The sequence below is a fragment of the Oryctolagus cuniculus genome, chromosome 7 (genome assembly GCF_051225735.1).
Source record: "Oryctolagus cuniculus isolate XC-2025 breed Fujian yellow rabbit chromosome 7, ASM5122573v1, whole genome shotgun sequence".
NCBI classification, from domain to species: Eukaryota; Metazoa; Chordata; class Mammalia; order Lagomorpha; family Leporidae; genus Oryctolagus; species Oryctolagus cuniculus.
Window position 1 is genome coordinate 138,382,918 of NC_142873.1, and position 13,042 is coordinate 138,395,959.

General features: G+C 54.2%; 2 protein-coding genes across 12 annotated transcripts in view; both read left to right on the plus strand.

Annotated features, from left to right (window-relative positions):
* ZMYM6 (zinc finger MYM-type containing 6) overlaps window positions 1-2,611 on the plus strand; it is a 46,403-nt gene extending 43,792 nt beyond the window's left edge. For all 10 annotated transcript variants that reach the window (XM_008273706.5, XM_089301042.1, XM_051832156.3 and 7 more), the window contains one exon: window positions 657-2,611. In XM_008273706.5, coding sequence (XP_008271928.2) covers window positions 657-2,488 — 1,832 coding nt within the window. In that variant the 3' untranslated portion in view covers window positions 2,489-2,611. The remainder of the gene's footprint in view (window positions 1-656) is intronic.
* Window positions 2,612-3,546: 935 nt separating this feature from the next.
* On the plus strand, window positions 3,547-12,327 carry TMEM35B (transmembrane protein 35B). 2 transcript variants are annotated; one of them, XR_016211124.1, is made up of 4 exons: window positions 3,547-3,683; window positions 4,243-4,423; window positions 10,677-10,912; window positions 11,545-12,327. XR_016211124.1 is itself a non-coding variant. In XM_008273709.5 (3 exons), the coding sequence occupies exons 1-3, from the start codon at window positions 3,579-3,581 to the stop codon at window positions 5,475-5,477; spliced, it is 468 nt and encodes a 155-aa protein (XP_008271931.2). In that variant the 5' UTR covers window positions 3,547-3,578; the 3' UTR covers window positions 5,478-5,826. The 2 variants fall into 2 exon arrangements, 1 of the variants encoding a protein (XP_008271931.2); XM_008273709.5 differs by lacking the exons at window positions 10,677-10,912; window positions 11,545-12,327 and adding an exon at window positions 5,296-5,826.
* Window positions 12,328-13,042: the final 715 nt, after the last annotated feature.

Genomic DNA, 13,042 nt, shown 5'->3' on the forward strand with positions numbered 1-13,042 from the left:
CAGTAGAATTACAAATTCAAAAGCCATCATAGATTTTTAAGGCTTTTTGTACCTGTTGCTAAATTGCCTTGTGAAAAGTTCTGTCAATTATGCTCCAGTCAGTGGTGTTCGGGAAGATCTATTTCTTCACACCATCCCTGGTGCATGGTGTTAAAATTAATAATTACTGCTTATATTTTCCCCAGTTTAATTTAGAAAAATTCCACCTTTCAGAGAGGTTGGAGCTACAGCACAGTGAGCACTAGTATGCTCCTTAGCTAGATTCCCAAAATGCTGACTTTTTTCCAAGATTAGATTTTTGTTCTGAATTGTTTGCAAGTAAAATAATTTATTCTTTTTTTAAAAAAATAATTTATTTTTAATTTGATAGTGTTCCGTGGATTTCCGCCCTAATCCCGATCATCTTATGGATACTTAGGATTACTTACACATATATCACAACCTACTTTTTTTTAAGTCAGTTACCAAGCTTTGGGTAAAAGAGAAATTGTTTTTAGTGGCATTCTAGAAGTACTCTAGTTTGTGTTGAAACTAGTCTCTGCATCCTGATGAAAATAAATTGTTAACAAAATGTAAATTTTAAATGTGTAAGAAAAACCATGAAGAACATTGTTCATTTGTTTTTGAAAATAACATGATTCAAATGTTCCATTTAGATTTACCTGTGCCTAATGAGAAAAATGAAGCAGAACTTGATTCTCCACCTGCGAAGAAGAAAAGAATAGGTTTTTTCCAGAAGTACGATGCAGAATATTTAAAAGTGGGTTTTATTATCTGTCCTGGATCCAAAGAAGGTTCACCACGGCCTCAGTGTGTCATTTGCGGAGAGATCTTACCCAGTGAAAGCATGAAGCCCGCGAATCTTTCTCATCATTTGAAGACAAAACATTCAGAATTAGAAAACAAACCAGTGGATTTTTTTGAACAAAAATCTCTTGAAATGGAATGTCAAAACAGTTCTTTTAAAAAATGTTTACTAGTTGAAAAGTCACTGGTGAAAGCTTCTTACTTAATTGCTTTCCAAATTGCTGCCAGCAAGAAGCCGTTGTCCATTGCTGAGGAATTAATTAAACCGTATTTAGTGGAAATGTGTTCGGAAGTGTTGGGTTCAACGGCTGGAGACCAAACGAAGAGCGTTCCTCTGACTAACAGTGCCATCGGGCACCGGATGGACGAGCTGTCTGCCGACGTTGAAGACCAGCTGATCGCCAAGGTCCGGGGCTCGCCGTGGTTCGCCCTCCAGGTAGACGAGTCGGCGGAGATCTCAGACGCCCCCCTGCTTCTGTGTTACATCCGTTTCATTGATCATGATTGTAAAGATATAAAAGAAGAGTTACTGTTTTGCCTTGAGATGCCTTCTCAGATGACTGGTTTTGAGATGTTTGAACTCATAAATGCCTACATCGGCAGCAAAGCTCTGAACTGGAAACACTGCGTTGGTCTCTCTGTGGACGGGGCTGCGAGCGTGACTGGCAGGTGTGCTGCTTTAAGGGCAAAAATTCGAGAAGCCGCCTCGGACAGAGTGGCGTTTACGCCTTGTTTTCTTCACCGTGAACGTCTAGCTGCAGAAGAGTTGTCCCCAGGCTTACACAAAACTCTTTTGCAGGCGGCACAGATGTTGAGTTTTGTCAAGAGCAATGCGTTGAATTCACGCATGCTGACAATTCTGTGTGAAGAGGCGGGGTCTCAGCACATGCACTTACCGCTTCCTGCTGAAGTGCGCTGGGTGTCGAGAGGGAGAAGCTTAACAAGGTTATTTGAATTACGGCATGAAGTTGAAATATTTTTAAATCAAAAGCATTCAGATTTAGCCAGGCATTTTCGTGATGAGGAATGGGTTGCAAAACTGGCCTACTTAGCAGATGTCTTTTCATTTATCAGTGAATTGAATTTAAGTCTCCAGGGGACTCTGACCACTGTCTTCAGTTTGTATAATAAAATCGAGGTGTTTAAGAAAAAGTTAAAAACGTGGTTGAGGCGCGCACAGGAGAATGATTACGACATGTTCCCTTCGTTCTCCGAGTTCCTGCACTCATCAGAGTCAAACACGGGAAGCATCCCAGGCATCATTTTTGAGCACCTGCTAGGACTTTCTCAGATGCTCGAAGCTTGTTACCCAGCAGCGGAAGACTTTCGTTCAGGAAACTCGTGGGTCGTGAACCCTTTCCTGAAACACCAAAACAATCATCTCACCCACGGGGAGGAAGAAAAACTCACACGGCTATCTTCAGATTCAGGGTTACAGTCAATATTTAAATCAACGCCTCTCACTCAGTTTTGGATAAATGCAAAGGCAAGTTACCCAGAACTCCATGAAAAGGCAATGAAGTTTTTGTTACCTTTTTCGACTGTATATTTATCTGATGCTACCTTTTCAGCTTTGACTGAGTCCAAACAAAGAAATCTGTTGGTTTCTGGCCCTGCCCTGAGACTTGCAGTCACGTCTTTAATTCCAAGGATAGAAAAGTTACTGAAGGACAAAGAATAGCAACGTGTATATTTGCTTATCATCAAAGGCTCTAATTTTGCGTTAAATTTTGTATAAGTACCCTAAAATATAATTTCCTAATGTGGATTTGTGCTTCCAGTGATTAAATAAGTGTTTTAATAACTTTTCCTTTTTCCCTTGTGGAGGAGTTTAATAGTTGTGCATTTGTGCATGATTACATAAACCCTTTGTAACCCACTGTAGAGAATTCAGTGTTTGCTAAGTCTGGATGAGTGGCAGAGCGCAGGTGATGATGCAGTAGCACCACCTGGAAGCACATGGGACCGCAGTCTCGGGCCAGCTAAGAGAGGCACAGCAGCAGGGGAGTCCGGGGTCCTTGCCCGGGGTGGCCCACTAATCAGGGCCAGACAGGAAGTACATGAGGCTTTGCTGGCCACTGTTGCAGCTACTCAGCCCACACACAAACGAGTGTGGCTGCCACAACCCAACTTTATTTAGGAACACTGGCATAGGAGTTTAATTCAGATTTTCATGGGTCACGAAAGCGCCTTTTCAATCATTAAAAAAATAAGAGGTGGGGGGCAAGTAACAAAGCCCAGACAGCTGCCCGGTGTGGTCAGCCCATCCCCACCAACCCCGCGCAAGAGCAGGTGGCTGGGGAAAGGCGCTCACCCCCTGGCCCAATCTCCAAACACCTTTCACATTTTCATTTCATCCCAGAGGATCAGAGGGGAAAGACCTTCCCGGCGAAGACAGAACAGGACAACTTAACAATGACTGGTTATTGATCTGTTACTAATAATAAGTTAATTTACAAATGACTTTCTAAGCTCTTAAGCTACAACCTCGGCAGAACTGGTCAGGCCTGGTCCCATTTACAGATGCAGACAGGGAGGCCCCGGGGGGTCGGGCGGCACCTGCAGGGACAGCTGATGGGAACTCCTCGGGACCCAGGGGCTGGGCCGGCCGCTCACAGCCAGTGGGCGCCCGGGTCCTGCGGGGCGAGGGGAGGAGGCCGCGGCCCAGGCCTTCCGGGCGCCTTGCGGGGAGGAAACGAGCCGGGGGCGGGTTCTCAGCGAGCCCGGCCCTCGGGCGACGGAGCGCGGCTTCCCGGAGGCCGAGCGCGGCCATGGCGCTCATGCTGGCGGCGCTCCGCATCCTGCTGGGCGGCTTCTTCATGCTCACCGGGGCCGCCAAGCTCTCGCCCGTCGCGGCCCGGGTGTCGCAGCAGTTGGTGAGCGGCGCGGCGCTGAGGCCTGGGGCTCTCCCTGGGCACCAGGGGGCGGAACCTCTTCTTCCGGTGGGCCTGGGTGGCCTCAGGCACCAAGTGAGCGGGAGGTGGGAGCTGCTCCCCGCATTTGGGGGGCGGAGAAAGGTTTGTGAGACCGGTCCAGGCAGCTCTGGCCTGCAGGTAAACCTGTTTGCCGAAGGCTCTGCAAAGGGTCAAGAAGCCGGACCCACACGGGACACCGGCCCAGCTCAGAATACAGAGTGGGCCGGGGAAGCCTGGAGGCCACCTGTCAGCCCGCGCAGGCATTTGCCCAGCCCGGCCAGGAAGCCAGGCCTCCCCTCTTCCCCTCTACCCCTGGCCTAGGTGGGTGTGGGTGAGCCGCAGGGCGGAGAGGAGGAAGCAAGCGCACAGGTGCGGAGCACAGAGCTGGTTCCTGGTCCCAGGGCTCTGCTCCTCTCCGGGCTGTTGCTTTGTAGCGGGGAGCTGAAGGTGCAGCCGTGCGGCCTCTGGGCTGTGCCCCGCGGTGGGTGTGTGGCTGATGGGCATCTCCTGCCACCCCTAGAAAGTCCTGTTCACACGGTTCGCTGAGGTGTGCCCGCTGAAGTTGTTTGGCTACCAGCCAGATCCCAGGAGCTACCAGACCGCCGTGGGCTGGCTGGAGCTGCTGGCTGGGGCGCTGCTGGTCGCCGGTCCACCACTGCTGCAAGGCATCAGTACCTTGCTCCTGATCTTGCTCATGATGGGTAAGGGGGCCAGCTGGCCTGGGCACAGGGGTCTCCTGGGGAAGAATGACTGAAAGAGCTGGCTGTTCTCCCTCCCGCTGGCCACCCGCCTCATTTCTCTGGGACTTCTGAGTGCTTCCTGCCCTGCTGCGGTTTCCACAGCCTTCAGACTTGGACTGTGCTGTTGCAACTTCACCTGTGTAACACTGGCCCGCGTCGGGCACAGCTTCTGCCTCATCCCTTCCAGTGGCTGTGTAGTTGTGTGGATGTGGCCGTGCACCCAGAGCTCCTACTCCTCCCTCCACACACCCACTCCTGGGGTGAAGGATTGGAGCAGCCATGTAGGTGTCTGGCAGGTGGAGATGGGGAGTGGGGAAGCTGGGGCCCCTCCCAGCAGCTCTACCCACAGGTGCACAAGGCTAGCTGCTGCCTCAAAGGCCACGCACCCTCAGCCTGTGCCACCACCACCAGCCGCCCTCCAGGCTTGCTTTCCATGTCAGGAGCCTCCCTCATTTTCAGGTCTTTCCTGTACCTCCACCGCCAACTCCTGGGCCTCCTTCCAGGAAGTAGAGGTCTGGGAGAGGAGAGGATCAGGGAGAATTTGCTCCCCAGACTCCCTCTTTCCTGCCTCGGCCCCTGTCCTGTTTGGGTCGTTTCTATTTCTGAGGGCCCACATTAGTTGAAGAGACTCCTGACTCCTGCGCCTGCTTTTTCTGGGAGGCCAGAGATGAGTGTGGCTGGTTTGGGTGTGTGTGTGTGTGTGTGTGTGTGTGTATGCGTGCGCTGGGGTTGGGGGGGCCTAGGCTGCCGAGGGTCAGCTCAGGCCGGACAGCCCTGAGCTCCTGGTGATCCTGGCACCCAGGAGGCCTTAGGGACCTCACTTTCTGTCCCAGGGGCCATCTTCACTTTGGTGTCTCTGGAAGAATCCCTGAGCACCTGCATCCCGACCCTCGTCTGCCTGGGGCTCCTGCTGCTGCTGGATGCCTGCCTGCTCTTAGCCCAACCCCAGCAGGCACTCAGACCCAGCAGGAAGAAGACGGCGGCTCCGCGCGCGTTCAGGGAATCATGGGAGTAGAGGCTCTGCCTGATCGCGCCGTGCCACCCTCACAGCAGGAACATGGGACAGAGTCTGCTCCTTGTTACAAATATGCCCAAGGCCACTGGTGTGGAAAGAGACATCTCGTCTACCTGGCCCTGCACACTTGAACTTTACTGTTCTCTGTGGAGTACATGTTACATGGACTCACATTCCTCTTGTCACGTGAAACAAGCACCCCGAATAACCACCTTAAATCCCTTGGTATAACTGTACCGTTCAACTTTTTTCCTGTGCCTTTATACAGATAGGTATTTTTTTAAGGAAGGTGAAGCCATTATATCCCACTTCATTATCCACTTTTAAAGCCTAATACACTGCTACTGCATGTGGCGTCTGGTTTGTCTCATTGGCGGGAATGGCTACCTGGAATTCCACTGTAAGGATGACCCGCCACGTGTTTGTACTCCACCCCCCTGGGAGAACATTTGGGTTGTTGCAAGGTTTTGTGGGCGTAAACCTCACAGTGAGTCACCTTTGCGTGTGTCCTTTCCGTACCAGTGAAGGAGCCAGTTCAAATGGCATGCACGTTTTCAAGGTTTTTAAAGCACATTTGAGGTTTATGTATTGACTATGGCAGTCTTTAGGCACCTGCTTCTGCCCGAGCCCTTCCAAGCCCAGTGAGGGGCTCACCGCTCCCACCTTAGATTTGCGGAATTATCAAGGGTGGCAATGAGTCGTGGTTCCAGCCCTGAGCCCGCAGGCCTGTGGTGGGGAGGTGTGGCACCCAGTCCGTTACTCCTGCCCCTCCTCCTTGGAGGTGGGGAGGCCTCCAAGCCCGTGGGACGGCAGGACCGGAAGCCAGGGGAGCCCCAGAGGCCTTTGGCGGTGAGAAGGGAGTGTGTTTGTGGTAGGGTTTGAGGGATGGTGAACAACATGGCAGGGCACCATCTTCACTGTAGCCCCCTGGGGGCTTTTTGGGAAGTAATGTGCCTCCCAAGAGGGAAAACTGAGAATAAATGGAGTTCATTTATTTCTATAACCATTCCGGCCACCAGCCTACAAGTTGCTCTGCGGGTAGGGAGGCTGGCTTTGGGAGCCCTCGGGAATGGGTACCCCGGCTCTGACGCAGACTCCGTGACGCTCGCAGCTGATCCGCTCTTCTCGTGTCTAAAGCAGTGGTGCAGACTGCCCACAGCAGGGTACGTGGCGATCTGGCTAGAACCCAGGACACGTGGCTGGGCTCCAAGCTGGAGGGATGCCTCACCCGAAGAGGCCCCGGTACAGTGCGGCCGCGGTGTTGGTTAATTTGGCTGCTTGCTGACAACATCAAGGACCAGCGTTCGTTCTTTCTTTCTTTCTTTCTTTCTTTCTTTCTTTCTTTCTTTCTTTTTTTTCTTTTTGACAGGCAGAGTGGACAGTGAGAGAGAGAGACAGAGAGAAAGGTCTTCCTTTTGCCGTTGGTTCACCCTCCAATCGCGCTGATCCGAAGCCAGGAGCCAGGTACTCCTCCTGGTCTCCCATGGGGTGCAGGGCCCAAGCACTTGGGCCATCCTCCACTGCACTCCCAGGCCACAGCAGAGAGCTGGCCTGGAAGGGGGGCAACCGGGACAGAATCCGGCGCCTGGACCAGGACTAGAACCCGGTGTGCCGGCGCTGCAGGCGGAGGATTAGCCTAGTGAGCCGCGGCGCCGGCCCAGCGTTCTTTCAACTTTCTGCTCTGCTGCTGTCAGTTTATTTGCTATTCTCCTCAGAGCTGCAAAATAGCTGCAGCGACTCCAGATGGCACATTTGTGCCTGACATCCACAGGTGAAGAAAGGGCTCTTTAAAGACCTTGGATGGCCCTCAGATCTCATTGGTCAGACATATGTCACATTTCCGCCCGTGGACCAATCACCGGCAAGGAGAATGGAATTCCCAGCCCGGACATAGACTAGCTGAGATTTGCTCATGGCTGGCTGACAAGGAAGACAGGAGCGGGTAGGCAGTAGTTTCTGCCACTTGCCTAGCTCATTTGCAAATATGGGTAAGAGTGACTACTTCATAGGCTGGCATGGAAGAAGTGGTCAGTACACAGCGGGTATTATTAAATATCCATTTGTTCTGGGGATGAGGAAATGGACTTGGCGCGAGTGCCTGTGTCAGACCTGGCACTTGAGCTAAGGCCTGTCCTTGCACCTACTGCCCAAGCTGGAAATGGGCAGGGACAGCACCTGGGGTGGCCCGTCCAGCACGATTACACCTGCCCTGCTTCCCAGAATGCCCCTCTGCGTGGACACTTTGAAGCCCACGTAAGTAGAGCTTGGCACCCCCGGGACCCTGGCTACTCTCTTCACTATTCCCAGGATGCCACAGCCAGCCTGTCTCCAGCCAGGACTGTGAGCAGAGGCGTGGACAGCTGGCATTGCCTGGAGGGCTCTGAGGCTTTGCCTGTACGCCAGTGAGCAACTGGCACACTCCTCTCCCCAGACACCACAGCCAAGCCACAGGAAAAGCAGCGCACCGCGGGAGCGGGCTGGTGTCTGGTGTGTGTGCGGTGGGGAGTTGGGATTGACAAGATTGACAGTGCCTGGAGCCCCAGCCGTGGCTCCCCAGCAGCCCTGGGGAGAAGCCAGGCCGCAGAAAAGAGCGCCACTCACCCAGGTCAGCTCAGAGCCATGCTGCTTAGCAGCCTGGCCTCCCTGATCCCTCTCCTCCCCCAAGTGCTGAAGACCCCCCTGCCCTGTAACGACAGTCCCTCTCCCCGGGGCCCTCTTGTACCCTGGATCCTCAGCCCCTCCAGCTGTTGGGCCCATTCATGTCATGTCCTGGGCCCAGCCCACTGATGGGTCTGGAATGTGGGCGTGGGAGGGGATTCTGCTGTCTCCGCCTTTTTTTTTCTTTTTAAGATTTTATTTATTTATTTGAGAGGTAGTTACAGAGAGAAAGAGAGAGAGCCAGAGATCCCATCCGCTGGTTCACTCCCCAAATGGCTGCAATGGCCAGAGCTGGGCTGATCTGAAGCCAGGAACCAGGAGCTTCTTTCAGGTCTCCCATGTGGGTGTAGGGGCCCAAACACTTGGGCCATCTTCCACTGCTTTCCCAGGCCATAAGCAGAGACCTGGATCGGAAGAGTAGCAGCCGGGACTTGAACCGGCACCCATATGGGATGCTGGCATTGCAGGTGGAGGCTTAGTCTACTACACCAGCCCCTATCTCAGCTTCTCAGCTTCTTCTTCTTCTTCTTCTTCTTCTTCTTCTTCTTCTTCTTCTTCTTTTTTTTTTTTTTTTTTTTTTTTTTTGTTGTTGTTGTAAGGCACTTGCTCCTTAAAGCCAGGACCTGAGAGAGCCCCAGCAGCCAGAACAGCAGCAGGGAAGAGAGGACCAATCTGGTGGGAATATAGGGCAAGGTTCAGACTGGGGGGTCCCTGGGGGCTGTAGAGCCACTCAGGATTCCAGGAAGGATTGGAGCCCCAAACGCTCAAAGGCAGAAATGCAGATTTCGGAAGTGGACACCCGAGGGGTATGTCCATGTTAAAACTAACAGCAGGGGGCCGGTGCCCCCCCCCGCCGCATACACCCCCTTGGAGGGAGGGTAGGAATTGGGCCAGATGTTTTTGTGGTGTTGTGGGTGCTGGGGGCGTCTGTGTCTCTGACACCGTGTGTGTGTGGGGGGGGGGGTGGGGTGGTGGGGTGGTGGGTGTGGTCTGTACACATTTATCTGTGCACTGCTGGAAAGGGAAGGGAGCTAACAGTTATGAAGCATCTCCCCAGTGTCAGCCACGGGGCTCTGAGTTTTACTTATGTTTCCTCGTCATCCCTGCAACAGCGCTGCGAGGTAGGTATTTTACAGCACCAAGACAGGCTCAGTGAAGCTGAGTAATTTGCCCAAGGCCACATGGCAAAAAAAAAAAAAAAAAAAAAAAAAAAAAAAATTGTGGATCTAGAAGCTGGGTCGGCTTCCCAGGCCCGTGCTCTTTTTGTTTGGCTGCCGGAGGTTTCCACCCTGACTCGGGGCTCCTCTGTGGCCGGCAGGGGCAGGAAAAGGGCCGGTGCTGCGATGGAGCAACTGCCTGCGACCCCCACGGCTCACATCAGCCTGCCAGTGTGAGCCCCGCCCCTGTGCCAGCTTTGATCCGGCTCCCTGCTAATGCATCCTGGGAGGCAGTGAATGGTGGCCCAGGTGCTCAGGCCCTGCCACCCTCATGGGAGACCCAGGTAGAGTTCAGACTCCTTGGTCCAGTCCTGGCTGGCAAGGGAATTTGGGGAGTGAACCAGCGGATGGAAGGTGTCTCTCTCTGCCTCTCCCAGCCTCTCGGTAGCTCTGTCTTTCTAGCAGATGAAATTAAAAGCAGGGCCGGCGCCGTGGCTCACTCGGTTAATCCTCCACCTGTGGCGCCGGTTCTAGTCCTGGCTGCTCCTCTTCCAGTCCAGCTCTCTGCTGTGGCCCGGGAGTGCAGTGGAGGATGGCCCAAGTGCTTGGGCCCTGCACCCCATGGGAGACCAGGAGGAAGCACCTGGCTCCTGGCTTTGGATCAGCATAGTTCCGGCCGTAGCGGCCATTTGGGGGGTGAACCAACGAAAGGAAGACCTTTCTCTCTGTCTCTCTCTCTCTCACTGTCTAACTCTGCCTGTCAAATAAATAAAAAAATAAATTAAAAGCAAACAAATATTTAGCTACAACAAAGAGGAGAGTGAAGAGGAGACAGGCCTGGAAGCTGGAGAGAGGTGAAACCTTTGCAGCCCTGCCAGGGAGCTGCAGGCGAGGGCCTTGGCCAGGGCAGGGCCCAGGTGGCTGTGCACTGGGCTGCACCTTGGGGACTGCAACACATGGCCATTCCTCCACTCCTGCTTTGCTCCCTCCCCCTCCCAGCCTGGGTGGCACTAGGAAGGGCCCTGGGGCTGTTTCTAGGAGTGGTTTCCAAGCGGGCTGCCTGCACAGGGCTGTGCCCCTACACAGCTGAACCCTCCTCCATCTGTGACCACCACCCCCACCCTCCCTGGTCACCAGGGCTGGAGACTCCTGCCTGCCTCTTCCCCATTTCCCAGGGCTCACAGTCAGGAAGTCTGGAGTCCACCTCCTGTTCACAACCCGCAGCTGCAGGCCACGTTCCTGCCCCTCTCTCAAGGAAGTCTTCTTACCTCTGTGGTCCCCTCCCAGCAAGGGCTGAAGAAGAGGGGGCAGGGCAGGAAGAGGTGGGTTGGGGGCTTCTCTGGTGCTAGCCTCCCCAGCAGCCTCTTCCTCTCCCCATTGCAAGGTCAGTGATGAAGAGCAGTGTTGGAGACCTTGGTGCTGGCCGCTGTAGCCCCTGGGATGACCTTGACCGCTTCATCGTGGTGACTGAGGCTGATCGCTGCATGTGCACCTGCTCAGCCTGGCTCTAGCTGGCGTGCTCTGCTGCTGCGGCTCACCTACTACTTCCAAGAGAGGCTACTGACTTGCTCACCTGAGCGGCCGCGGCCTTCGGGGCGCTCGGCAGCCTGTGCCTCTGCGGTGGGTGCGGTACGCGGGCTCCGCTCTGCGTAGGGCGGTGGGGGGTGGGGGGAGGAGGGCCTCTCGCAGGGCACCCCTGCCCTGGTGGGGTGGTCTTTTTCGCTGTCTTTGCGAGCCTGGGCCTTGCTCCCAGCCGCCCGTACCCGCGCGTGCCAGGACCGTGGCGCAGGCGCTGTTGCTGGCCTCTGGCCTCTGCCTGTGGCCTCACACCTGCTGCTGGCGCCTGGGGCGCTGGACGTACTCCTCCCACTCATCTACTACTTCTCCCGGCCACTGGGCACTGAGCTGTAGCATGGGTCAGGGGCGCCCGCGGGCATGGGCCGACTCGACTTCCTCCTGGGCAGGTTCTGGGCCTCTTGGCCTGCGTCACAGCCTCGATTCCAATCCTGTGCAACCCCTCACTCGCCGTGCAGCTGTGCACCTCTGGGTGCGTCCGTGGCCACGGGCTGGGACGTTCTTTGTAACCTGGTGCTCCCACAGCTCTGCTAGCTTTGGGATGCAAATAACACACCCATGTTTGTACAGCCCTTGGGTTAAAACCTAAGCGCCTCAACATGACTGACAAGGCCCTTCCTAGTCCAGTGCCTGTTTCCCTTCCGGCCTCACCCTGTATTGCCCCTGCGTCTCTGCAGATTCAGTCACCTTCCTCGGTCCCTCCAACCTGCGACGTTCCTGCCCATCGAAGATTTGCACCTGCAACCGTTAAGCTGCCACTTGGGGTGCCTGCATCCCAGATTGCAGTGCCTGGCCACAGGCCCAGCCTCTCCGCTTCTGATCCAGCTGCCTGCTAAGGCACCTGGGAGGCAGCAGATGATGGCTCAAGTTCTTGGGTCCTTGCCATGCACAAGCGTGGCCCAGATGGAGTTCCTGGCTCCTGGCTTCAGCTTGCCCCAGTCCTGACTGTTGGAGACACTTGAGGGATGAACCAACGAATGGAAGATTTCTGTCTTTTCCCTCTCTCCGCCACTCTACCTTTCAAAAAACAAAAAACCAAAACTTAACACCCCTACCCCCTTATCCCAACAAATCTTTGCCTCTGACATGGCCAGGATGGTCTCTCCCTCTTCTTGTCTCAGTTAATTTCTCCTCAGGGGCTGGCACTGTGGAGTAGCAGGTACGCCGCCTGCAGTGCTGGCATCTCATATTGGCACTGGTTCAAGTCCTGGATGCTCCACTTCCAGTCCAGCTCTCTGCTATGGCCTGGGAAAGAGTAGAAGATGGCCAAGTCCTTGGGCCCCTGCACCCACGTGGGAGACCTGGAAGAAGATCCTGGCCTCGAATCGGCACACCTCCGGCTGTTGTGGCCAGTTGGGGAGTGAACCAGCAGATGAAAGACATCTCTTTCTCTCTCTGTCTCCTTCTCTCTCTATGTAACTCTGACTTTCAAATAAATAAATAAATCTTTTTAAAAAAAATTTCTTTGTTTCTCAATTCCTCAAAAGTAACTTACTTTAGAGAAGCCTTTCTTGGCTAGCAACACACACACACACACACACACACATACACACACACACAGAGTTCTTTTCGCAGCTGTAATCAAGCAATTAATTGGGTAATGTGCTTTTTTCTTCTCTTGCCAGAATGTATCTACCTTGATCCATAAGAAACTGCCTCTTTTGGAGGTGCCCAAAGATTGAATATTGGCGATTTTATTTTCACATGATTCTGCTTCATGAATTCCGCGTCTGCTTTGCTCGCGGCTGTATCTCCTGCGCTTGGTCCTGTGCGTTGCCTATAGTGCGAGCTCAGTGTGTCTGACGAGTGAACGAAGGCTGAGGATCGTCAAAGCTCTTAAGCACTCGGGCACTCCGGGCGCTGGTAACGTTTCCTCGAGTGTTTCTGGCGTTTTCCAAGCTTGTCTTGCCCCTGTGTGTTCCTGACCCAGGCCTGATGATCGCTGCCTTTTTGCTGGATTCCTGCGGCTCTGCCATCACCTACACTGTGCGCAGGCTCCTGGGCCAGGTCCTGGTGCTAACCAAGCCGGAGACCCAGCCTGCTGGCGGCTGAGTAGGGATTGGCCGGCCCTGCTGCCTTCAGCTCCAGCTGACCGGGGCCTCTCGCAGGTGCAGATCCCCGCTGAGGGCTCTGGCCCCCAGTGCTTCGATAGCTCAGCAGTCCGGCCCCTCTCCA